Source organism: Urocitellus parryii, chromosome 12, assembly GCF_045843805.1.
Source record: "Urocitellus parryii isolate mUroPar1 chromosome 12, mUroPar1.hap1, whole genome shotgun sequence".
Taxonomy (NCBI): Eukaryota; Metazoa; Chordata; class Mammalia; order Rodentia; family Sciuridae; genus Urocitellus; species Urocitellus parryii.
Genome location: NC_135542.1, coordinates 33,396,266 through 33,412,665, shown reverse-complemented (window position 1 = coordinate 33,412,665; position 16,400 = coordinate 33,396,266). Strand labels below are relative to the sequence as shown.

The 16,400-nt window shown below is 54.9% G+C and overlaps 1 protein-coding gene across 1 annotated transcript in view; it reads right to left on the bottom strand.

Annotated features, from left to right (window-relative positions):
- Window positions 1–16,400, bottom strand: part of Dcdc2c (doublecortin domain containing 2C) — a 65,463-nt gene that overhangs the window by 30,709 nt on the left and 18,354 nt on the right. The window contains exons 3-4 of the mRNA XM_077791733.1: window positions 10,318–10,394; window positions 1,674–1,802 (exon numbers count right to left, since the gene is read on the bottom strand). Of these exons, the coding sequence (XP_077647859.1) occupies window positions 1,674–1,802; window positions 10,318–10,394 (206 nt within the window). The remainder of the gene's footprint in view (window positions 1–1,673; window positions 1,803–10,317; window positions 10,395–16,400) is intronic.

The following is a 16,400-nucleotide window of genomic DNA, read 5'->3' as shown; positions in this document are numbered from 1 at the left end:
GGAAGACTAGGGGACAGCATCAGGACAGGAGGAGACAGGAGGAAGCCCAGGGGACAGCGTCAGGACAGGAGGGGACAGGAGGAAGCTCAGGGGACAGCGTGAGGACAGGGAGAGACAGCAGAAATCCCAGGGGACAGCATCAGGACAGGAGGAGACAGGAGGAAGACTAGGGGACAGCATCAGGACAGGAGGAGACAGGAGGAAGCCCAGGGGACAGCATCAGGACAGGAGGAGACAGAAGGAAGCCCAGGGGACAGCATCAGGACAGGAGGAGACAGGAGGAAGCCCAGGGGACAGCGTCAGGACAGGATAGACAGGAGGCAGACTAGGGGACAGCCTCAGGACAGGAGGAGACAGGAGGAAGGCTAGGGGACAGTGTCAGGACAGGAGGAGACAGGAGGAAGACTAGGGGACAGCATCAGGACAGGAGGAGACAGGAGGAAGCCCAGGGGACAGCATCAGGACAGGAGGAGACAGGAGGAAGACTAGGGGACAGCATCAGGACAGGAGGAGACAGGAGGAAGACTAGGGGACAGCGTCAGGACAGGAGGAGACAGGTAGGAGGAAGCCCAGGGGACAGCATCAGGACAGGAGAGGAGGAGACAGGAGGAAGACTAGGGGACAGCATCAGGACAGGAGGAGACAGGAGGAAGCCCAGGGGACAGCATCAGGACAGGAGGAGACAGGAGGAAGGCTAGGGGACAGTGTCAGGACAGGAGGAGACAGGAGGAAGACTAGGGGACAGCGTCAGGACAGGAGGAGACAGGAGAAAGCCCAGGGGACAGCATGAGGACAGGAGGAGACAGGAGGAAGACGAGGGGACAGCATCAGGACAGGAGGAGACAGGAGGAAGCCCAGGGGACAGCATCAGGACAGGAGGAGACAGGAGGAAGGCTAGGGGACAGCATCAGGACAGGAGGAGACAGGAGGAAGCCCAGGGGACAGCATCAGGACAGGAGGAGACAGGAGGAAGCCCAGGGGACAGCATCAGGACAGGAGGAGACAGGAGGAATCCCAAGAATCCACCATGGCCTGGTGTTCCACCACAAGTAGCCCTTGTGTCCAGCATCCGGAGTGTCATGCAGTGACAGGGTGCAGTCCTTCCCAGAAACACAGTGGCTCAGGCTTTCCACCTCTCTTCGTAAAGCCACTGCCTCCAGTGACCGCTCACTGAGCACTGAGCCACTGTAAGCACTGACACACGCTGCCACTCCTGGACATGGACACGGCTTCATTTCCATTTGCAGATAAGGGAAAGACATGGAGAGGTTAAAGATGACCTGAGTGACAAAGGTAGAGAGGCAGAGAAGATCTGGCCCTTCTGACCCCCAGAAGTCACCGGCTGTGCTGCTGCCTGACCCCATCTGCAGCATCTGGCCCAGCAGTAGCTCCTGGCCACCTAGGGAGGCCACCCCCAGGGCATGGGCAAGGTTGATCCTTCTGGGCTGTGTGCACCCTAACTAGCTCATGGCCAGTGCTCAGCAGTTTGTTTAGAGAATAAATTCACAAAACTGGTTTAAAATGAGGATGATACAAAGACAGGAGACACTGCCTGCTTCCGAGGACCAAAATCCGATTCAAGATGAGTCACCCCACACCTGCTGGTCCAGGCAGGAAGTGCTCTCAGTAGGAAAACCAACACTGCCTCCCATCTCGTAGGCGCAGCTCCTTACTTTCGAACACCTCCCCAGGGGAAGACTTTTTCTCCAATCGTGGCCAGCACGCTATTCCAGTCTGTCAGGCTGAATTTGGGTATAATAATTTTTACGGGTGGAATAAATATTCTTCCATTTGTGAAAACACTGTAATAAAGAGGAAAACATTCATTAAGGCCTTAAATTTGAGTTGAAGAAAATCAAAGGAAACATACTTACATGTATATCATTACAGAACTGAGAAAGCACTGCGGGGACTGAGCAGCCCCTGGTGACATCCCACGCCCCACAGAGCACCACCTGCCCCTGCGGAGAGGTCTCCACGCCGAAATGCTGCGGAACACAGATGCTAGGAAAATACCTGTTTACCTAGTCTAACAAGCCCAGAAAACTGGACAAAACTCTCTTCCTTAAAAAAAGCTGCCTTCTTTATTTCAAAGCCTGTGCTTTCTTGGTGTGAAGAGAGACAAGACTAGGGAAAGCTGGGAACAGTGATAAGTGAGAGAAGCAAGCTGGTTTGGAAAGCTGGGAGATTTCGAGAAAGACCAAGAGAGAAGCAAGCTGGTTTCAGAGACACCCAAGTAGGAGAGAGTTTGAAGAGCAGCCTTAATAGAGAGGGGAGGGAGCTAGATTGGACTAGGAAGGAAGAGTGGAACTGAGGGTGTTAGGTGCAGGACAGGCTGGTCTGCAGGGCATGCCAAACAAAGTTAGCTGCAGGATGACCTGGCCTCTCAAACCCTCTGTCTGGTTCTATGTCACCTGTTTGCTTCAAGCCCAAACGCCCAAGCCCCTGCTCAAGGCTGAACACTCAACCCCCCTTGTGCCAACAAGGCAGCTTGCAGACCCAGAGACCCCATTAGATTTGGGCTATAAAAACTCCCTGTGCCTGTTCCTTCCCTTTATCATAAAGTTCATTCAGACTCAGGTGGGTAAAAAACATTTCTAATCAAGTTTTTAACCAGCTTCTCTTCAGGGATTACCAACTCCTGGCTTCTGATGATACCTCCAGTCGAGACCTATGCCGAATAGACTGACATCATCATGGATCTGGGGTGGCAAGGAACCTTCGTTGATCTGGTTCCTGAAGTTATACCAGTCCTCTCACCCTCCTGTGGGGGCTCCCTACTTCGATGCCCACTCTCATTTAATAACAAAGATGGGGGAATGTGGGAGTCGCCCCGGCTCTAATGACTAACTTCCCCATCCCCCCCCCCAGAAGAGCCGTCCAATGGTGAGCCCTGCTGGCTCACATGATCCTTACCCACCAATCAGACTAGCCCTGCTGGCTCACATGATCCTTACCCACCAATCAGAAAGCACCCCATGCCAACTGTCAAACCATTAAACTGTTAAACTGTCATAACTGTCAAACCACCCCCAGCTCTATAAATATGCAGAGCTGTTCCTCAATAAATGGGCATTTTCTCTGACCACGAGCCTTGTTCGTTCTTTCACCTGTTTACATAATCTAACGAGCCCAAAAAACTGGACAAAACTCTGTTCCTTAAAAAGCAAATATATGCCCTCAACTCCCTGATGGGTAAAATGGAGGAAAACTATCATGTGGAGAACAGCGCACCTGAACTACGCAGCCACTTCCCTCCGGGAGGAGAGACCCGCAGAAGGCATGTGCAGTCCTTGGGAAAGACAAAGAGGAACTGACTCCCTCTCGCAGTCTTGAGGCGGTTTCCCTGTGAACCCAGGGGTTTGCTCCATTATCTGTGTTGGGCTGGAGGGGAGGCCTAGTGGCCTCTCAAAACCCATCGCAAAGTGATTGGCACCCCACGTCAATCACCAAGCCACATCAATCACCCCTTGACAAGTGTCAGACTGTCGTAGCTGGAACTAAAACCAGCTAAATACAAGGTTTACTTTTCTACATCCATCAACAATAATTAATATCCTTCAGCAATACACAATGGCTTTTCATTTTTCCATATCATTATTTACTATTACCATGGTTTTACTATTTTTCCCTTAAATGCAAATAACTTAAGGCACATATGTCTTTTTCTCAGAGTGAATATATAATTTTTAATGTGTTGTCACAACAAAGAAAATCCATTTTCTCTGCTAAAGCTTTGTGGCAACTTCTTCCATATTTAAAACTGCCCAAAATAAACTATAGAAAGAAATGTTGTATGCAGTCCATGAATGCACAATTTATTAATGTTACTACCGCAACAAAAATCTGCTACAATGTTTTCCTAATTGGCTTACAATAAAAGTCTAAATATAGAATACTGATAGTAATAAAATAAATATTTACAAAAGACCACATTATATTTTTGCCTGAACTTCAAAGACATTTAATATACATTGTATCCTGAGTGCTGAGAAACAGATGCACTCACGTAGTCGGACACAGTCGGTCTCCCTGAAGGATACTCCAGCCATACAGACCAACACAACACAAGAAACCAGGAGCCACCGGCTCCACCACCCTCATCCCACAGAAATGGGGACAATGACTTATGGTGCAGAGATATTCCTCATACAATCACTTATAACAACAAGGATAGAAAGGTCTCAATGACTCAGTACGGCAGAAGGTGAAATAAACCAGGACATGACGGTCCCGTAAGTTATGCAGCCATCCAGCTGTTCGTAGGAATTTGTCCTTACCAGGGAGTCAGCCGCGTAACCAATGTTAAAAGCTGAAAGAAACCCAGAGGCAGCTCCAGAGGGCTCCAGGAAGGTGCCCTGAGGCTCTGGGGAGTCTCTGTGGAGTGGGAAAACTGATGACCCTTTATTCACCTCCAGATTTCCACATCTTTCAAAAAAGGCAGATACATATAAAAGAATTGTCTGTTAACAATGTAGAACATTTTATCTAAAGAAAGAAAAAAATGTAATCTGGATTCTTAAGTTTGGAAATCGCCCGTTCCAAGAGGAGAAGGACCCAGCACATCTGCTGACGTCCATTGGCCGCGCAGGCTCCACAGCATTGTCCAGGGCCATCTCCTCCCATGCGCCACCTGAAGCACCCTAGCACTTTCCCAGGGAATCCTCAACGGAGAGGTGACAGATGGGCACACATCAGATCCCACCACTGTTAAACCCGTGCCAGAGATGCCAGAGTGTGGGGAGGCGCAGGACGCTACCACATCTAACCACCATCATCTCAGCGCTGATAGGGTCGTCTCCAGGACAGTCCCTGGTGAAAGTGAGGCAGCACACACACCCGAAGGTGCTGGAAGAGGTGACAGCTCTCGCCTCCGGAGAAGTCACTCGGGGCCTGCGGACGTGGAGTGGGAGGAGATTTTAGTTTATTACCATTTAAAACTATATATTTGCCGGGGCATGAGTTGATCTGGCTATAAGAGAAACGGTCCCTCTGCCAAGCACAGCTGAAGTCAAGGTAATGGCGTAAACTCCTCTCAGTGCAATGCCCAGTGCACTGCTGTGTAGTCTCTGGATGGGGAACAGGAAGCATTTTAAATGGGAACTAACATATGGACAGAGGAACGCCAGGTGAGCTGGCGATGATAGCTGCTATTTCCTCCACATTTACCTGCACACTTTATAAAATTGTCCTTGATCTTTCCAAAAAATCGTAGAGCAAGTGCTACCCTGTGATCAGATGAAGAAAAGGTTCAGAGAAGCTAGGTGGCTTGTCCAAGTCACACAGCAGCTTGGTGGAAAGGCACGTGTGCAGGCTCCTCAGCCTGAGGGACTCCTCCACCGCCTCGCGTTCCCCTTTCCCTATTAAAAACCAGGGAGAAGGTGTCAGCCATGGGTGGCTTCTCCGGAGTCTCGGAGTCTCGTTGGTGAGAGCAGAATGGAAGAAACCCAGGGGCGTTTTTACTTCTGCTGCCACAACTGAGCTCAGACGTCAGGATCCACTGTGACAGGAAGGAAGCAGGAACGCGTCCTGTCCCCTCAGCCTGGAGCACTCTGCGCCAAGCAAGAGCCAGTGTGAGTTACAGGCTGAGCTGACTGAGGAGCTCACCAGAAACCAAGGTCTCCGGAACCGACCCAGGAACTAACAGCTCCATGTCGGTCAATGCCGTCTGAGGACTAGCCCGGGCCCGAGGACTGGTCTCCTGGGCCTGGGGCACTCTGCAGTGCTGCAGAGCAGTGACATGCAGGGACTGGGTGTGACCAAGGGTGCAGACCAGCGGCCTTCTCTCATTTTGGTCTCAACTTGCCATTTCCAAACCTGGAGGAGGAAAGCCTGGCCTCATCTGCTCCATCAGGTCATAAGGAAGACAAAATAAGGTAATGTAAAATGTTTTCCAAAAAGTTTTTTGTTTTTTTTAATGGCAATATTTTTAAAAGCTAAGTTGTTAGGACTGGGTTTGAAACCCCGTGGAAGACAACGGGAGTGGTTTAAATAATAGCTCGTGCCAACCCTGAGCTTCCTTCCTGAGATCTGAAGAACGTCTATCAGCACAAAACGATCCCATCCAAGTAGGAAACTCATGGCACAGACGGCGGCTCTGCCACTGAACGACGGGACGATCTCCAAACCACGCTCACGGACCCAGACACCTGCCTATGCTGCAAGGAGCAAGGATGTGGCCGTCCGTGCCAGGCCTTGAGGGAGATGCCAGGCCTCCTGTCAGAAAGCACCGTGGCCCTGAGGAAGCTCGAGTCCAGGGCCCTCAACGGCACCAGCTCAGGAGGAGCAGTCGCCCACAAACAGAAGCAGCAAACCATGTTTCGTCTTGGTCCTGGACAACGCACTCCACCTCCGTGACCACGCCCGAGTCCCCACCGTCACAGGGGTGGGCTCTGATCTCTTGCCTCATGCTCGCTTCTTTCTCAATCCCTCCACGTCCTGTGGCCCCCCCAAGCTCAGGACACTTCCTGCTCAGCTCCGCCAGCCCCATGAATCTGCCGGGAAGGGATCTTCTCAGGAGCAGGGTATCAAAATGCACGGTCCCCCAGCCACACTCTCAGGTCCCTGACCCTGCCCTCGTCCAGGGCCCAACCAGTGCTGTCCAGCTTCCTGAGCCCCTCTGCCCCTTCAACTCAGCGCTCATTCAACTGAGGACCTCAGTCAGGGGTTAGACAAAACCCCTCCTTTGTGGGCAACGGACTCCACAGACATCGAGTGGGTACGGACACGGAGCCCCTTAAGGTAGGAAGAGGACCTCTGTTCATGACCTCCCCAAGATTCCCCAATAGCATTTAAAACTGGGGGGATTTTCAGGCTCCACCAAACATCCTGAGGGTCATTAGAAAACTTGACACCTGTCCTTCCAGTCCAGGAAGGGACACCCACTAGTCCAGGATCTGAGTTCCGTAATATTGGCCAAACCCATCCTCCCACGGTGCCTAGCCCCAGCGCATCCTGTGTGAGGCCCCTCCCAACACCCGTCCTTCACGGCCAGGAATCCGTGTTCTGCCTTCTCTGCTCCCTTTGTGAAAGTCCCCAGCACTGAGCTGACCACCCCTGGGGAAGCCGACAGCATTCCCGGGATCTGATGAGGCCCCTACCCACTTCTCATACACCAAAGTCAAACTCAAGGGATGCAAAGTTCCCAGGAAACGCCACTCTAATCCTGTATGGGGGTGATCTGTGTTCTGACGGCTGTGGACCGTATTCCTCATACTTCTTCAGGAACCAGCAAAAAGGGCCGCAGGTGGCTACAGACGAAGCTCATCTGCACTCTGTGTGTCCAACATCTGGGCCAGGAGATGTGGGCCCAGGAAAGACAACCTCCGACCAGCCTCTGCTGTTCTCCATTTCCTCCCTCCAGAAGCAGAGGACTACAGAAAGGCTTGGGGTGTCTGTGGGACGTGGTAGGATGCCGAGACCTAGTTCTCTCTGACGTGCCTCTTTAGTCCATGGTGGGGAGTCACCTCCAGAACCTGCAACCTGGAGCCCCATCCCAGGAGGCTTTGCAGAACCTTCAAGGGTCTTGACTTTCACCCACACCCTTCGACTTCCCAAGTGCTCCCTGCCTTTCGCCTTGTTTCTGCATGAAGTAAGAACCACATGGAGGTTATCTAAAACCTAATGAACGGAGAGCTCAGGGACACGATAGGGCCGGACAGCTAAGTCACCCCCCTTGCCTGTGAGCCACAGCTGCCTGACTCTGCTCCTCCAGCGTGGCACTGGCCAACGGCTGCACAGGGGGGCCCCTCACTGTGCAAACCCCACTGCTTGCTGGGACACAGCCTCCTGCACCCTCACCCCTCCCATGAGACCACTGCTCTCCCTCCCAATGTCAACACACACTGGGAGACACAATTTCAGTATGTGACAAAGAATCGTGACACCAATGGGGACATGGCCAAGTGGCAGAGCTTCCAGAGCACTTCACTATGCTGTTCAAAACTTACGGACACAAAACACCCGTGGAGCCAGAGCCTCTGGCAAATACCCCCAACTAGCAAACGCAAAGAACCTAAGTGGTTTCCCAGCCTCGGGCCACACCCTGGGACCCACTGGAGCCCCACATCCCTGGGGAGATTGTCTGCCCTCCATTGAGAGGGACAGCTGCTGGGGAGCACCTCCTAGGGAGTCCTGGAGAAGACCCTCATGGCCAAGGAGCAGCTTGGACTTGGAAGGAATCACACGGGAAGCCAAGGTGTCTGGTCCACTCAGATGGCCACTGGGTGGCCGCCAAGACCACTCAGAGGAGAGGAGCACTCCAGCCGGAGACTTCAGCCAACAGCCATGGAATGAGGGGAGCTGTCCCGGCACATGGGCTTCCCCCAGCCTGAGAACAAGACACGGACGGTGCTTCCTGTCCCCGCCTCCTCATACTTGCCACCAGACTAGAGTCCTGCTCTTATTCCTTTATGCCCCATTCCAGAGACCACTCGTCCTGGCCCTAAAACACACCCAACCTTTCCACAGTGGTCCTCTCTCCTCCCCATTCCGCTCTGTCCTGAGCTTCATCGGGATCACCTAACCTCTGGCCGCTTCTCCAGGCCGAGACAGAGCTCTGCTGGCCTCAGGAAGCATGGGCCTGCCGCAGGCCTTCCTGACTCACGCCCGGGCCACCCGTAGGGCTGGGTCACCTTCCACCAGTGCATTTCCAAATGAACAACAAAACAAAGGTCCCCAACCCTGTCCTCCCGAGGCTCCCTTACCTGACCTTTTCATGTCCCATGACAATCTAAGTTGAGCAAGGAGAGGGTCTCAGAGTTCCTGTCACTTCTGTGAAAGAGGAGGTGGAGGAGAACACTGGTGTGGGGGGGGGGACCTCAGGCTACACAGCCAGTGCCCAGACCAGGACCAGACCCTGACCTCGGCCTCCAGGGTCACCAGCTAACTCCCACCCAGCAGGCCAGGGACCCCAGAGCCTCTCCACTGCAGGGCAGCCTCAGAACACCGGCTCCACAAGCCACGTGTCCAGCGGCCTGGGCCACCACGGCCAGGTCGGAGCCCTGTCCCTGTGTAACGGGGAAGACTCCCTCCGAAGCCATTTGTCTGTAGTTATGAGGTCTCCAAGCAATCGTGCTCAGGTCTTTTCTTCACTTCGATGGCTGTTTAGTTCCATCTAGTGGAACTTTGAGTCCACGATACAGAGATGAGCACATGCTACAGGAGCAGGGGTCCATACGGAGAAAAGCTGCTGAGCAAGAGTGCAGCCTTGGGGACGAGGTCTTATCAGGAAGGACCCACAGTCACTGGGTACCCTACCATCCTGCAGAGCAGGAATTTAGAAACCCTGGGCCTTGAATTGTCTCGAAACAGCTCTCATACTCCTGAAGCACCATGGAGACCTCATGTGTTTAAGTGGCTCGTCACAGAAGCCCAGGGTAAGGTACTTCCAGACACGCTCCCGGACCTCAAAGGTCCCTGAGGAGCTGAGCGCGGCTGACTGACCAGGTCTCCTCTCGGCTTCTCAGCTGCGGTGTGTGGGTCAGGCAGATGGTCCCCAGCCCCCTGCCCAGGCCCTGGTCCCAGGTGAGAGTCAGGCCAGCCCGGCCACTGCCAGTGTCCCGCAACTCTGAGCTCCTGATCCAGGACACACGCGACTTTTTCTTTGGGGGCAAAAAAATGGCAAAAGGGAAGAACCACCTGAACTCCCCCCTCAGGGATTTAAGGTGGCTTATGGCCACCTACAGAAGTCTGATCCCTGATGAGCTCCGGTGGGTTCTGGACAGGTCACCTCGGGCCATCCTCCCACCTCGAGGTAGCTGCCTCTGTCCTGCTCTACCAACCAGGGAGCAAGCCAGAGTCAAAGCACAGAAGGTCCCAGAGCCAAGAGGAAGATCAGGAGAGAGCCCTGAGTCCAGTCCAGCGTGTTCAGCCACGACCCCACCCAGGGCACTGGGCCTCACGGCTCCTGCTCAGTATGTCGTGTTCCGAGCATGCAGCTTCACATGTCCCCTCTCAGGGACACCTGGTGGGACAAGCTGGCTCCAAAAGGGCCCTGGGAGTGAGAGCTCACGGTGCTGAAAACGTTTGCTCTCCACACCCAACAGCTGGAACTGCTGGATTAAAAAACAAACCCACGACCTAAAGCTCAAGAGCCCTTGCTTCTCCATCCCCAGGAAAACTGTGCTGTCGACACCGGCTCAGCCACTGGGCCGCTTCCCTGATTCAGGGTTCAAGAGAAGAAAGAATGTGGAGCATAGAGAAGGCGCTCAGGGAGGGGGTCCCTGCTGCAGAGAGGAGAGTCAGCCGCGTGGGAGGCTTCTCCTCAAGGAGCGACGGCGGCAAGGGCTGAGTCCTCACCCACGACACTGTACTCACTTAATGTTTCGGGAAAGGCGGTGATAGGACTGCCACCTGGAAGGCACGTTCATGTCACAGTGCACCACCGGCTTTATCTGGAGAAAGAAAACGCAGGCCTTAGAGTTGGTTCAGATTAGCAAACGCTGGCTAAGCACCGTCAGCATGCACAGTGCCACCCCAAACCTAAGTAAAGATGGGATCTCTTGTTGACAGAGCACCCCAGGAAGGACCCTGGAGGACTCAGAGAGGGTTGTGTGCTTGTATGTGGGGCAGACAGGATCCCAGGGAGTGTGGGGTAGTTGGGGCTGCAGGCCACCTGCCCCCGTGGTGAGAAGCTCAGGTATAAAAGTGCAGAGTGCCAAGGACCAGGGTAACAGGCAGAGGGCCCCCAGGGGGCTGCGAGCTCACACCAGACACACCCAGCAGTTCACCCAACAAGCATGAGCCATGACCTCTGTGCCACCCCTGGGGCTCTGCTGGCCAACCCCTTGGGTCCTAAGGATGGTCAGGGTGGCTTCTACTCTCAGGCCACAAGCTCTGAGCCAGACGTCCTGGCCAGCAGGTAGGAACAGCTCCCCCATATTCCACGACCCTTCTCGACTCTCCTGAGAACACAAGGCCGAGCCAACTCTGGCCTGTCACAGCTTCAGCCTTGAGAGATGGGTCAAGACCCCCCAAGTGGGAAGGAATGTCTGAGTCCTGCACAGAGGAGCAAAGTCTGCTCTCCCTGCCCGGTGGCCAGGAGTGTGCAGAAAGCAAGCAGAGGGAATCCTGACAGCAGCACTCACCACCCCCACCCCATGCTGCACCAGGCCGGGCTGCCTGGAAAGGCCCCCACCTCACTGTGGCCTCCCCCCAACCCTGCCTCTAACCCCGTGGCTCTCTGCGGTTCCAGCCTGCCAGGTGGAACGGTGCAGGGCCCTTCTCCCTCCCATGCCGCCCTTCAGATCCAATTGCCCAGGTCCCTCCTGTCTGTCTCTGCAGACAATGTACCATGTACCCCGCCCCCCGCATGATGCAAATCCTCCCCTCTCCTCCTTGGATGATGGGAGGTTCCCGCCAGGGTCCCACTGTCACCTCCAATTGCCCAGGTCCCTCCTGTCTGTCTCTGCAGACAATGTACCCATCTACCCTGCCCCCCGCATGATGCAAATCCTCCCCTCTCCTCCTTGGATGATGGGAGGTTCCCGCCAGGGTCCCACTGTCACCTCCAATTGCCCAGGTCCCTCCTGTCTGTCTCTGCAGACAATGTACCCATCTACCCTGCCCCCCGCATGATGCAAATCTCCCCTCTCCTCCTTGGATGATGGGAGGTTCCCGCCAGGGTCCCACTGTCACCTCCCGAGATGCCACATCACCCTAACAGCACCGCTGGCCAGCAGGACATGGCTGTCCCCTCCATCCACAAAGTAAGCCCAGACCCCACCACCTGCACCCTGTCTCACTATCCCATGCACCTGGCCACCTTCCTCTGCTCTAGCCACTCCACACTGCTCTGTCAGGGTCCTGTCAGACACTCTGGCCTCTGCTACACTGAGGCCTTCACCCAGAGGCTCCAGTCTCCTCCTCCACCTACCAAGCTCACTGCCATCGCTAAAGTGACATGGCAACAGCCCTCCCTTGCAGCACGAGTAGGACCAAGCCCAGTGACCCTCACACCACACGCTTTACTCCTGCACACACACTCTGCAGAGATGCCCCCCATGCCCAGCCACCTCTCTCCACAGAGATCAGATGGACTCCACCCACACCTCATACTGCTGAGCCCCTCCCCTTGCAGGCTCCCAACCCAGACCTCACCTAGAACACCGGACAGCACACCAGTTGCTCTGCACCTGGTAGTCTGCCCTGCAGCTGAGTGTGCCAAAACCTCTCTGCACACTCCTCAGCTTGACTTTGCCACCCGCCTGCTGCCCTGGTCTCCACTGAGCCTGCCACCTCCCAGATCCCCACTTTGAGGCCTGCCAGAGTTAGACACCACCTGAGCATTCCCTCAAAGCCTCCCAGGGCCTGTCCCCTCACTGGTCAGACCATCCTCAACTTACCTGCAAGATGGGCACACGGTCCACTCATTTGGGAAGCTCGCCTGAACACTGTAGGTTGAGAAGTCACCCACAAAAGCCCCAGCCCAGGTGCTCTGGGTTCCACACACACTGCCAGGGGCAAGAAAGAACCCACACCTGCCCCACGCCTCCTGAGAATCATGTTCCAGAAGGAGGGTGCTCTGGGCATGTCTTACGGGTCCTGGGAGAAGGGTGAGGAGATCCAAGAGGACAGAGCCACTGCTGGGAAGTCTGATCTGGCACCTGGCTGCAGCCTGAGATACCATTAGACAGAGCAACCCTGACCTGCAGCCCTCGAGGGGCAGAGCCAGGCCTGGCACAGCCTGGCAGGCTCTGGAACTGGAAGACTAGGTCAAAACCCAGCCCTGTTTCCAGGAGAGCTAGTGCTCCTCTCTGGACAGCAGTGTTTGCTTTTAGAACAAGGATGACCTTATAAAGTGCTCATGAGAATTAGATGGTTTCCACAAAGCAAAGGCAACCCCCATCACACAGTGCTAAGAACTCCATGCAACTAACATGAGCCCACACAGGCACACACGTGTGCACGCACGTGGAGGGAAGCCTGGCGAGAGCTCACATAGCTCACATAGGCATCTGAGTCTTATTTTGGCCCAAGCAAAATTGCCAGCTTTATCCACAGAAGGCCCCCAGATCTCCCTCTCTCAGAAGATGGTGCCACCAAGACCCTTTTGTCCAACTTCAAAATCCCTAGTGCCCACTGCTAAGCCCTCAGACCCTTGGCAACTCTACCACACACCACCCCTTGGACCGCTGGATTCCCGCGGCCCCAGGCTCCAGGCTCCCATAGCCAACACGGCTCTTGCTGCCTGGCCCCCGTGCTTTCTTTGCAGCAAGCAAGGAGCAGCCTTGCAGGTTGCTCTCTGGAGCGCCCACGCCCACCAGCCCATGCAAGCTGGCACCTGCTGCCTCTCCTCCCCACACTCCCCACCTCTGCACCCTGTGCTCTGACCCTGGGCCCATCCTTTCAGCTATGCAAATGCCACACCTGTCTCTGCCCAGTACTGGGCCTGTGTGGCTTGCTTTCTCTCTCACTGAGCAGCCACTCCATGTCCTCTTCGAGGGTCTTCCCTGACCACTCATACACTCGGCCTGCTTCCATCACGTCTCTTCCGTTGCCTCGGGTTTTCCCCGTCCGCTTGCTCACCGCCTTGTGGAGCCTGACTAACCCTCCTGAGAGCGGTCAGATCAACAGGGGGCCCGCCGCCTGGGGAGGAGTGGCGTGGACTTCAAGGCTTTCACAAGCACCAATGCAGGAAGGAAGAGCGGAAGATGCCGGGACAAGAGCAGGACACCTGAGACCGTGCACAGGATCCCGGGAAAGAGAGGAGCCTGGGGACTGCAAATGCACCCACCCCTGTTCCCACCTGCCATGTGCCACACAAGATCTACTCACCTGCGTCCAAACACTCATCAAAAATCAAGGCCACGAGTACCGACAACCAGCCTAACTGTACAGACCTTGTTTGAAAGCACCACAACAGGGATTATCCTCTGCCAATTCTATTAAGGAACAGCCGCCTTAAGAACTGCTTTCTGCCTGACTGATAACATTGGGAAACAAAGAGCTAATTGCTCTTTCGACGTGTTAATGATTCATCAACCCTGATGTCACCTGCCTAATTAAATAACTCCGACTGTTGAGGACGCCGTTCTGATTTTTTTGTTCCCTGTCCTTCTCATCAAGTGTCAGGTAAAGGTGGTTTTCTGCTACTCTCGGATGGTGGTGACAGTTTCATTCACACGCGTCAGAGCCACACTCCCATGTCAGTCATCTGTCCTGAGAGGCCAGAGGACCAGGAGCTATAGGCCTATTGGCCAAGGCTCTAAGTTTAAGCCATGAGAGAAGACACTGGGATCACCAGGGATGCTTCTGCCTGTAGCAGCTCCAGCTTGCGAACGCCAACAGGCTCCGCAAGAATCTTCCGCACGTTCATGCCTGATGGTCAAAGCAGCAAGGCCACCTATCCAGGAGGCTGAGGCAGGGGACTGCAGAGTGACCCAGTTCAAGCCCCAGCACCACATTAAATGTGCACAACTCCAGGTAGCAGCCAAGAACACCAAGACATCCAGGCTGCCCTGAGCCATCAAAACACAGTCTATTGCCGTTCCTGGCACACGAGTCCTATTGTACAACACAGCAGAGCGCTCGGGCCTGTTTGACTCCCGCGATCCCAGCACTGCCCGCCCTCCCAGCTGTCCAACCTCTCAGCCATCCTTCCTGCAGCAGTGCAGTTAACAGCAGCACTACCTCCCAGCCACTGCCTTCCACACGGGTAATCAAATAAGAGAGTGCGCTGTCCAGAGCTTAGTAGAAGTGGATGCCAGCCAAGGGCTCAGCTGACAAGAACTGCTCTTTGTCCTCCTCAGGCTCCAAGTCCCTGGTCACCTCCTCATGCTGTTCAAAACCCTCAACTCTCTCCATGCAAAGAGTAATTCAGCTGCTGGTAGAGACGGCACTGGCTGGGGACGATCAGCTGAAGGTTCATGGGTTTTAAGTGCTTGTGGCTCACTGAAGCTTAAGTGAGGATTTCCTTGCAATAAGTAGAATTTCCCTTTTGTCCCTTGTCACAAGTTTAAAAGCCTCACGGCTTGTATAACGTAACCACTTTTGACTTGGACTAGCATAACTCATCCATGAAATAAACTGAAAAGAGAAAAAAAAATCAAGCAAAAAAGGCTCAGGAGACTGTGGCACCAAGACCGCAGGCGGTAGGCACTTCTGGGGAGACCCTCAGGAGGAGCCGCTGGACAGTGGTGGTCAGCCTGAGAGCCAGAGCAGACACGGGTGGAGACAGGAGGGCACCTTCACAGGAGCACTGTGGGAAGGGCAGGGTGTCTAGGCTCGTCTCCTAGAGGAGGAAGGCCTGCCAGACCCTCAGTCCACAATGCCGCGAGTCTAGGGGACCATCCGCACCCTCTCCTGGGGGGAGGCGTCTCGCCAGGGCAGCCAGGCCCAAGCAGGGACATCAGGCACGGGGAGGCCAGAGCTCGCCACAGCAGCCCTGCTCCACCTCCTGGAGAAGCATGGCCGCCTGGCAGCCCGTGCCCTGATGGCCCTGCCCTGGCCTCAGCAGCACAGCGGCTCTGCAGGGGGAGGACAGGCCCGTGTGGTGGAACACCTTGGGTGTCAACCAGGCGGGCTCCCAGGCTTGCAGGCCATGGAGACAGTGGTTTCCATCTTTCATCTTTTGGAAAATGGGCAATTCCTTTACAAATTAAAATTTAATTTACATTTAAAAAGGAGGGATATTGGTCAAATTATGTTGTTATATTGTGCACAAGTATGAATAAGTCACAAATCCCACCATTATGTACAACTGTATTGCACCAATAAAAAGTGTAGAAAGAAGCAGGTATTAAGATTGACTGAGCTGACTTCATGTGCTTTGTAAAGTTCCACCACAATTCTCAAAGCTGACATGGTGTCAACCAGCCAGGAAGAAAGCAGGGTCACCTTCAAGCTCCCCTGTCCTGGGTGGCCCTGTGCTGGGTGGGCCTGTGCTGGGTGGCCCTGTCCTGGGTGGCCCTGTCCTGGGTGGCCCTGTCATGGGTGGCCCTGTGCTGGATGGCTCTGTTCTGGGTGTCCTCGGTGGCCCTTTCCTTGGTGGCCCCATGCTGGGTGGGCCTGTGCTGGGTGGCCCTGTGCTGGATGGCTCTGTTCTGGGTGGCCCTATCCTGGGTGGACCTGTGCTGGGTGGCCCTATCCTGGGTGGCCCTGTCCTGGGTGGCCCTGTGCTGGGTGGCCCTGTCCTGGGTGGCCCTGTGCTAGGTGGCCCTGTCCTGGGTGGCCCTGTCCTGGGTGGCCCTGTGCTGGGTGGTCCTGTCCTGGGTGGCCCTGTCCTGGGTGGCCCTGTCCTCAGTGGCCCTGTCCTCGGTGGCCCTGTCCTTGGTGGCCCTGTCCTTGGTGGCCCTGTGCTGGGTGGCCCTGTGCTGGATGGCCCTGTCCTGGGTGGGCCTGTGCTGGGTGGCCCTGTCCTGGGTGGCCCTTCCTGGGTGGCCCTGTCCTGGGTAGTCCTG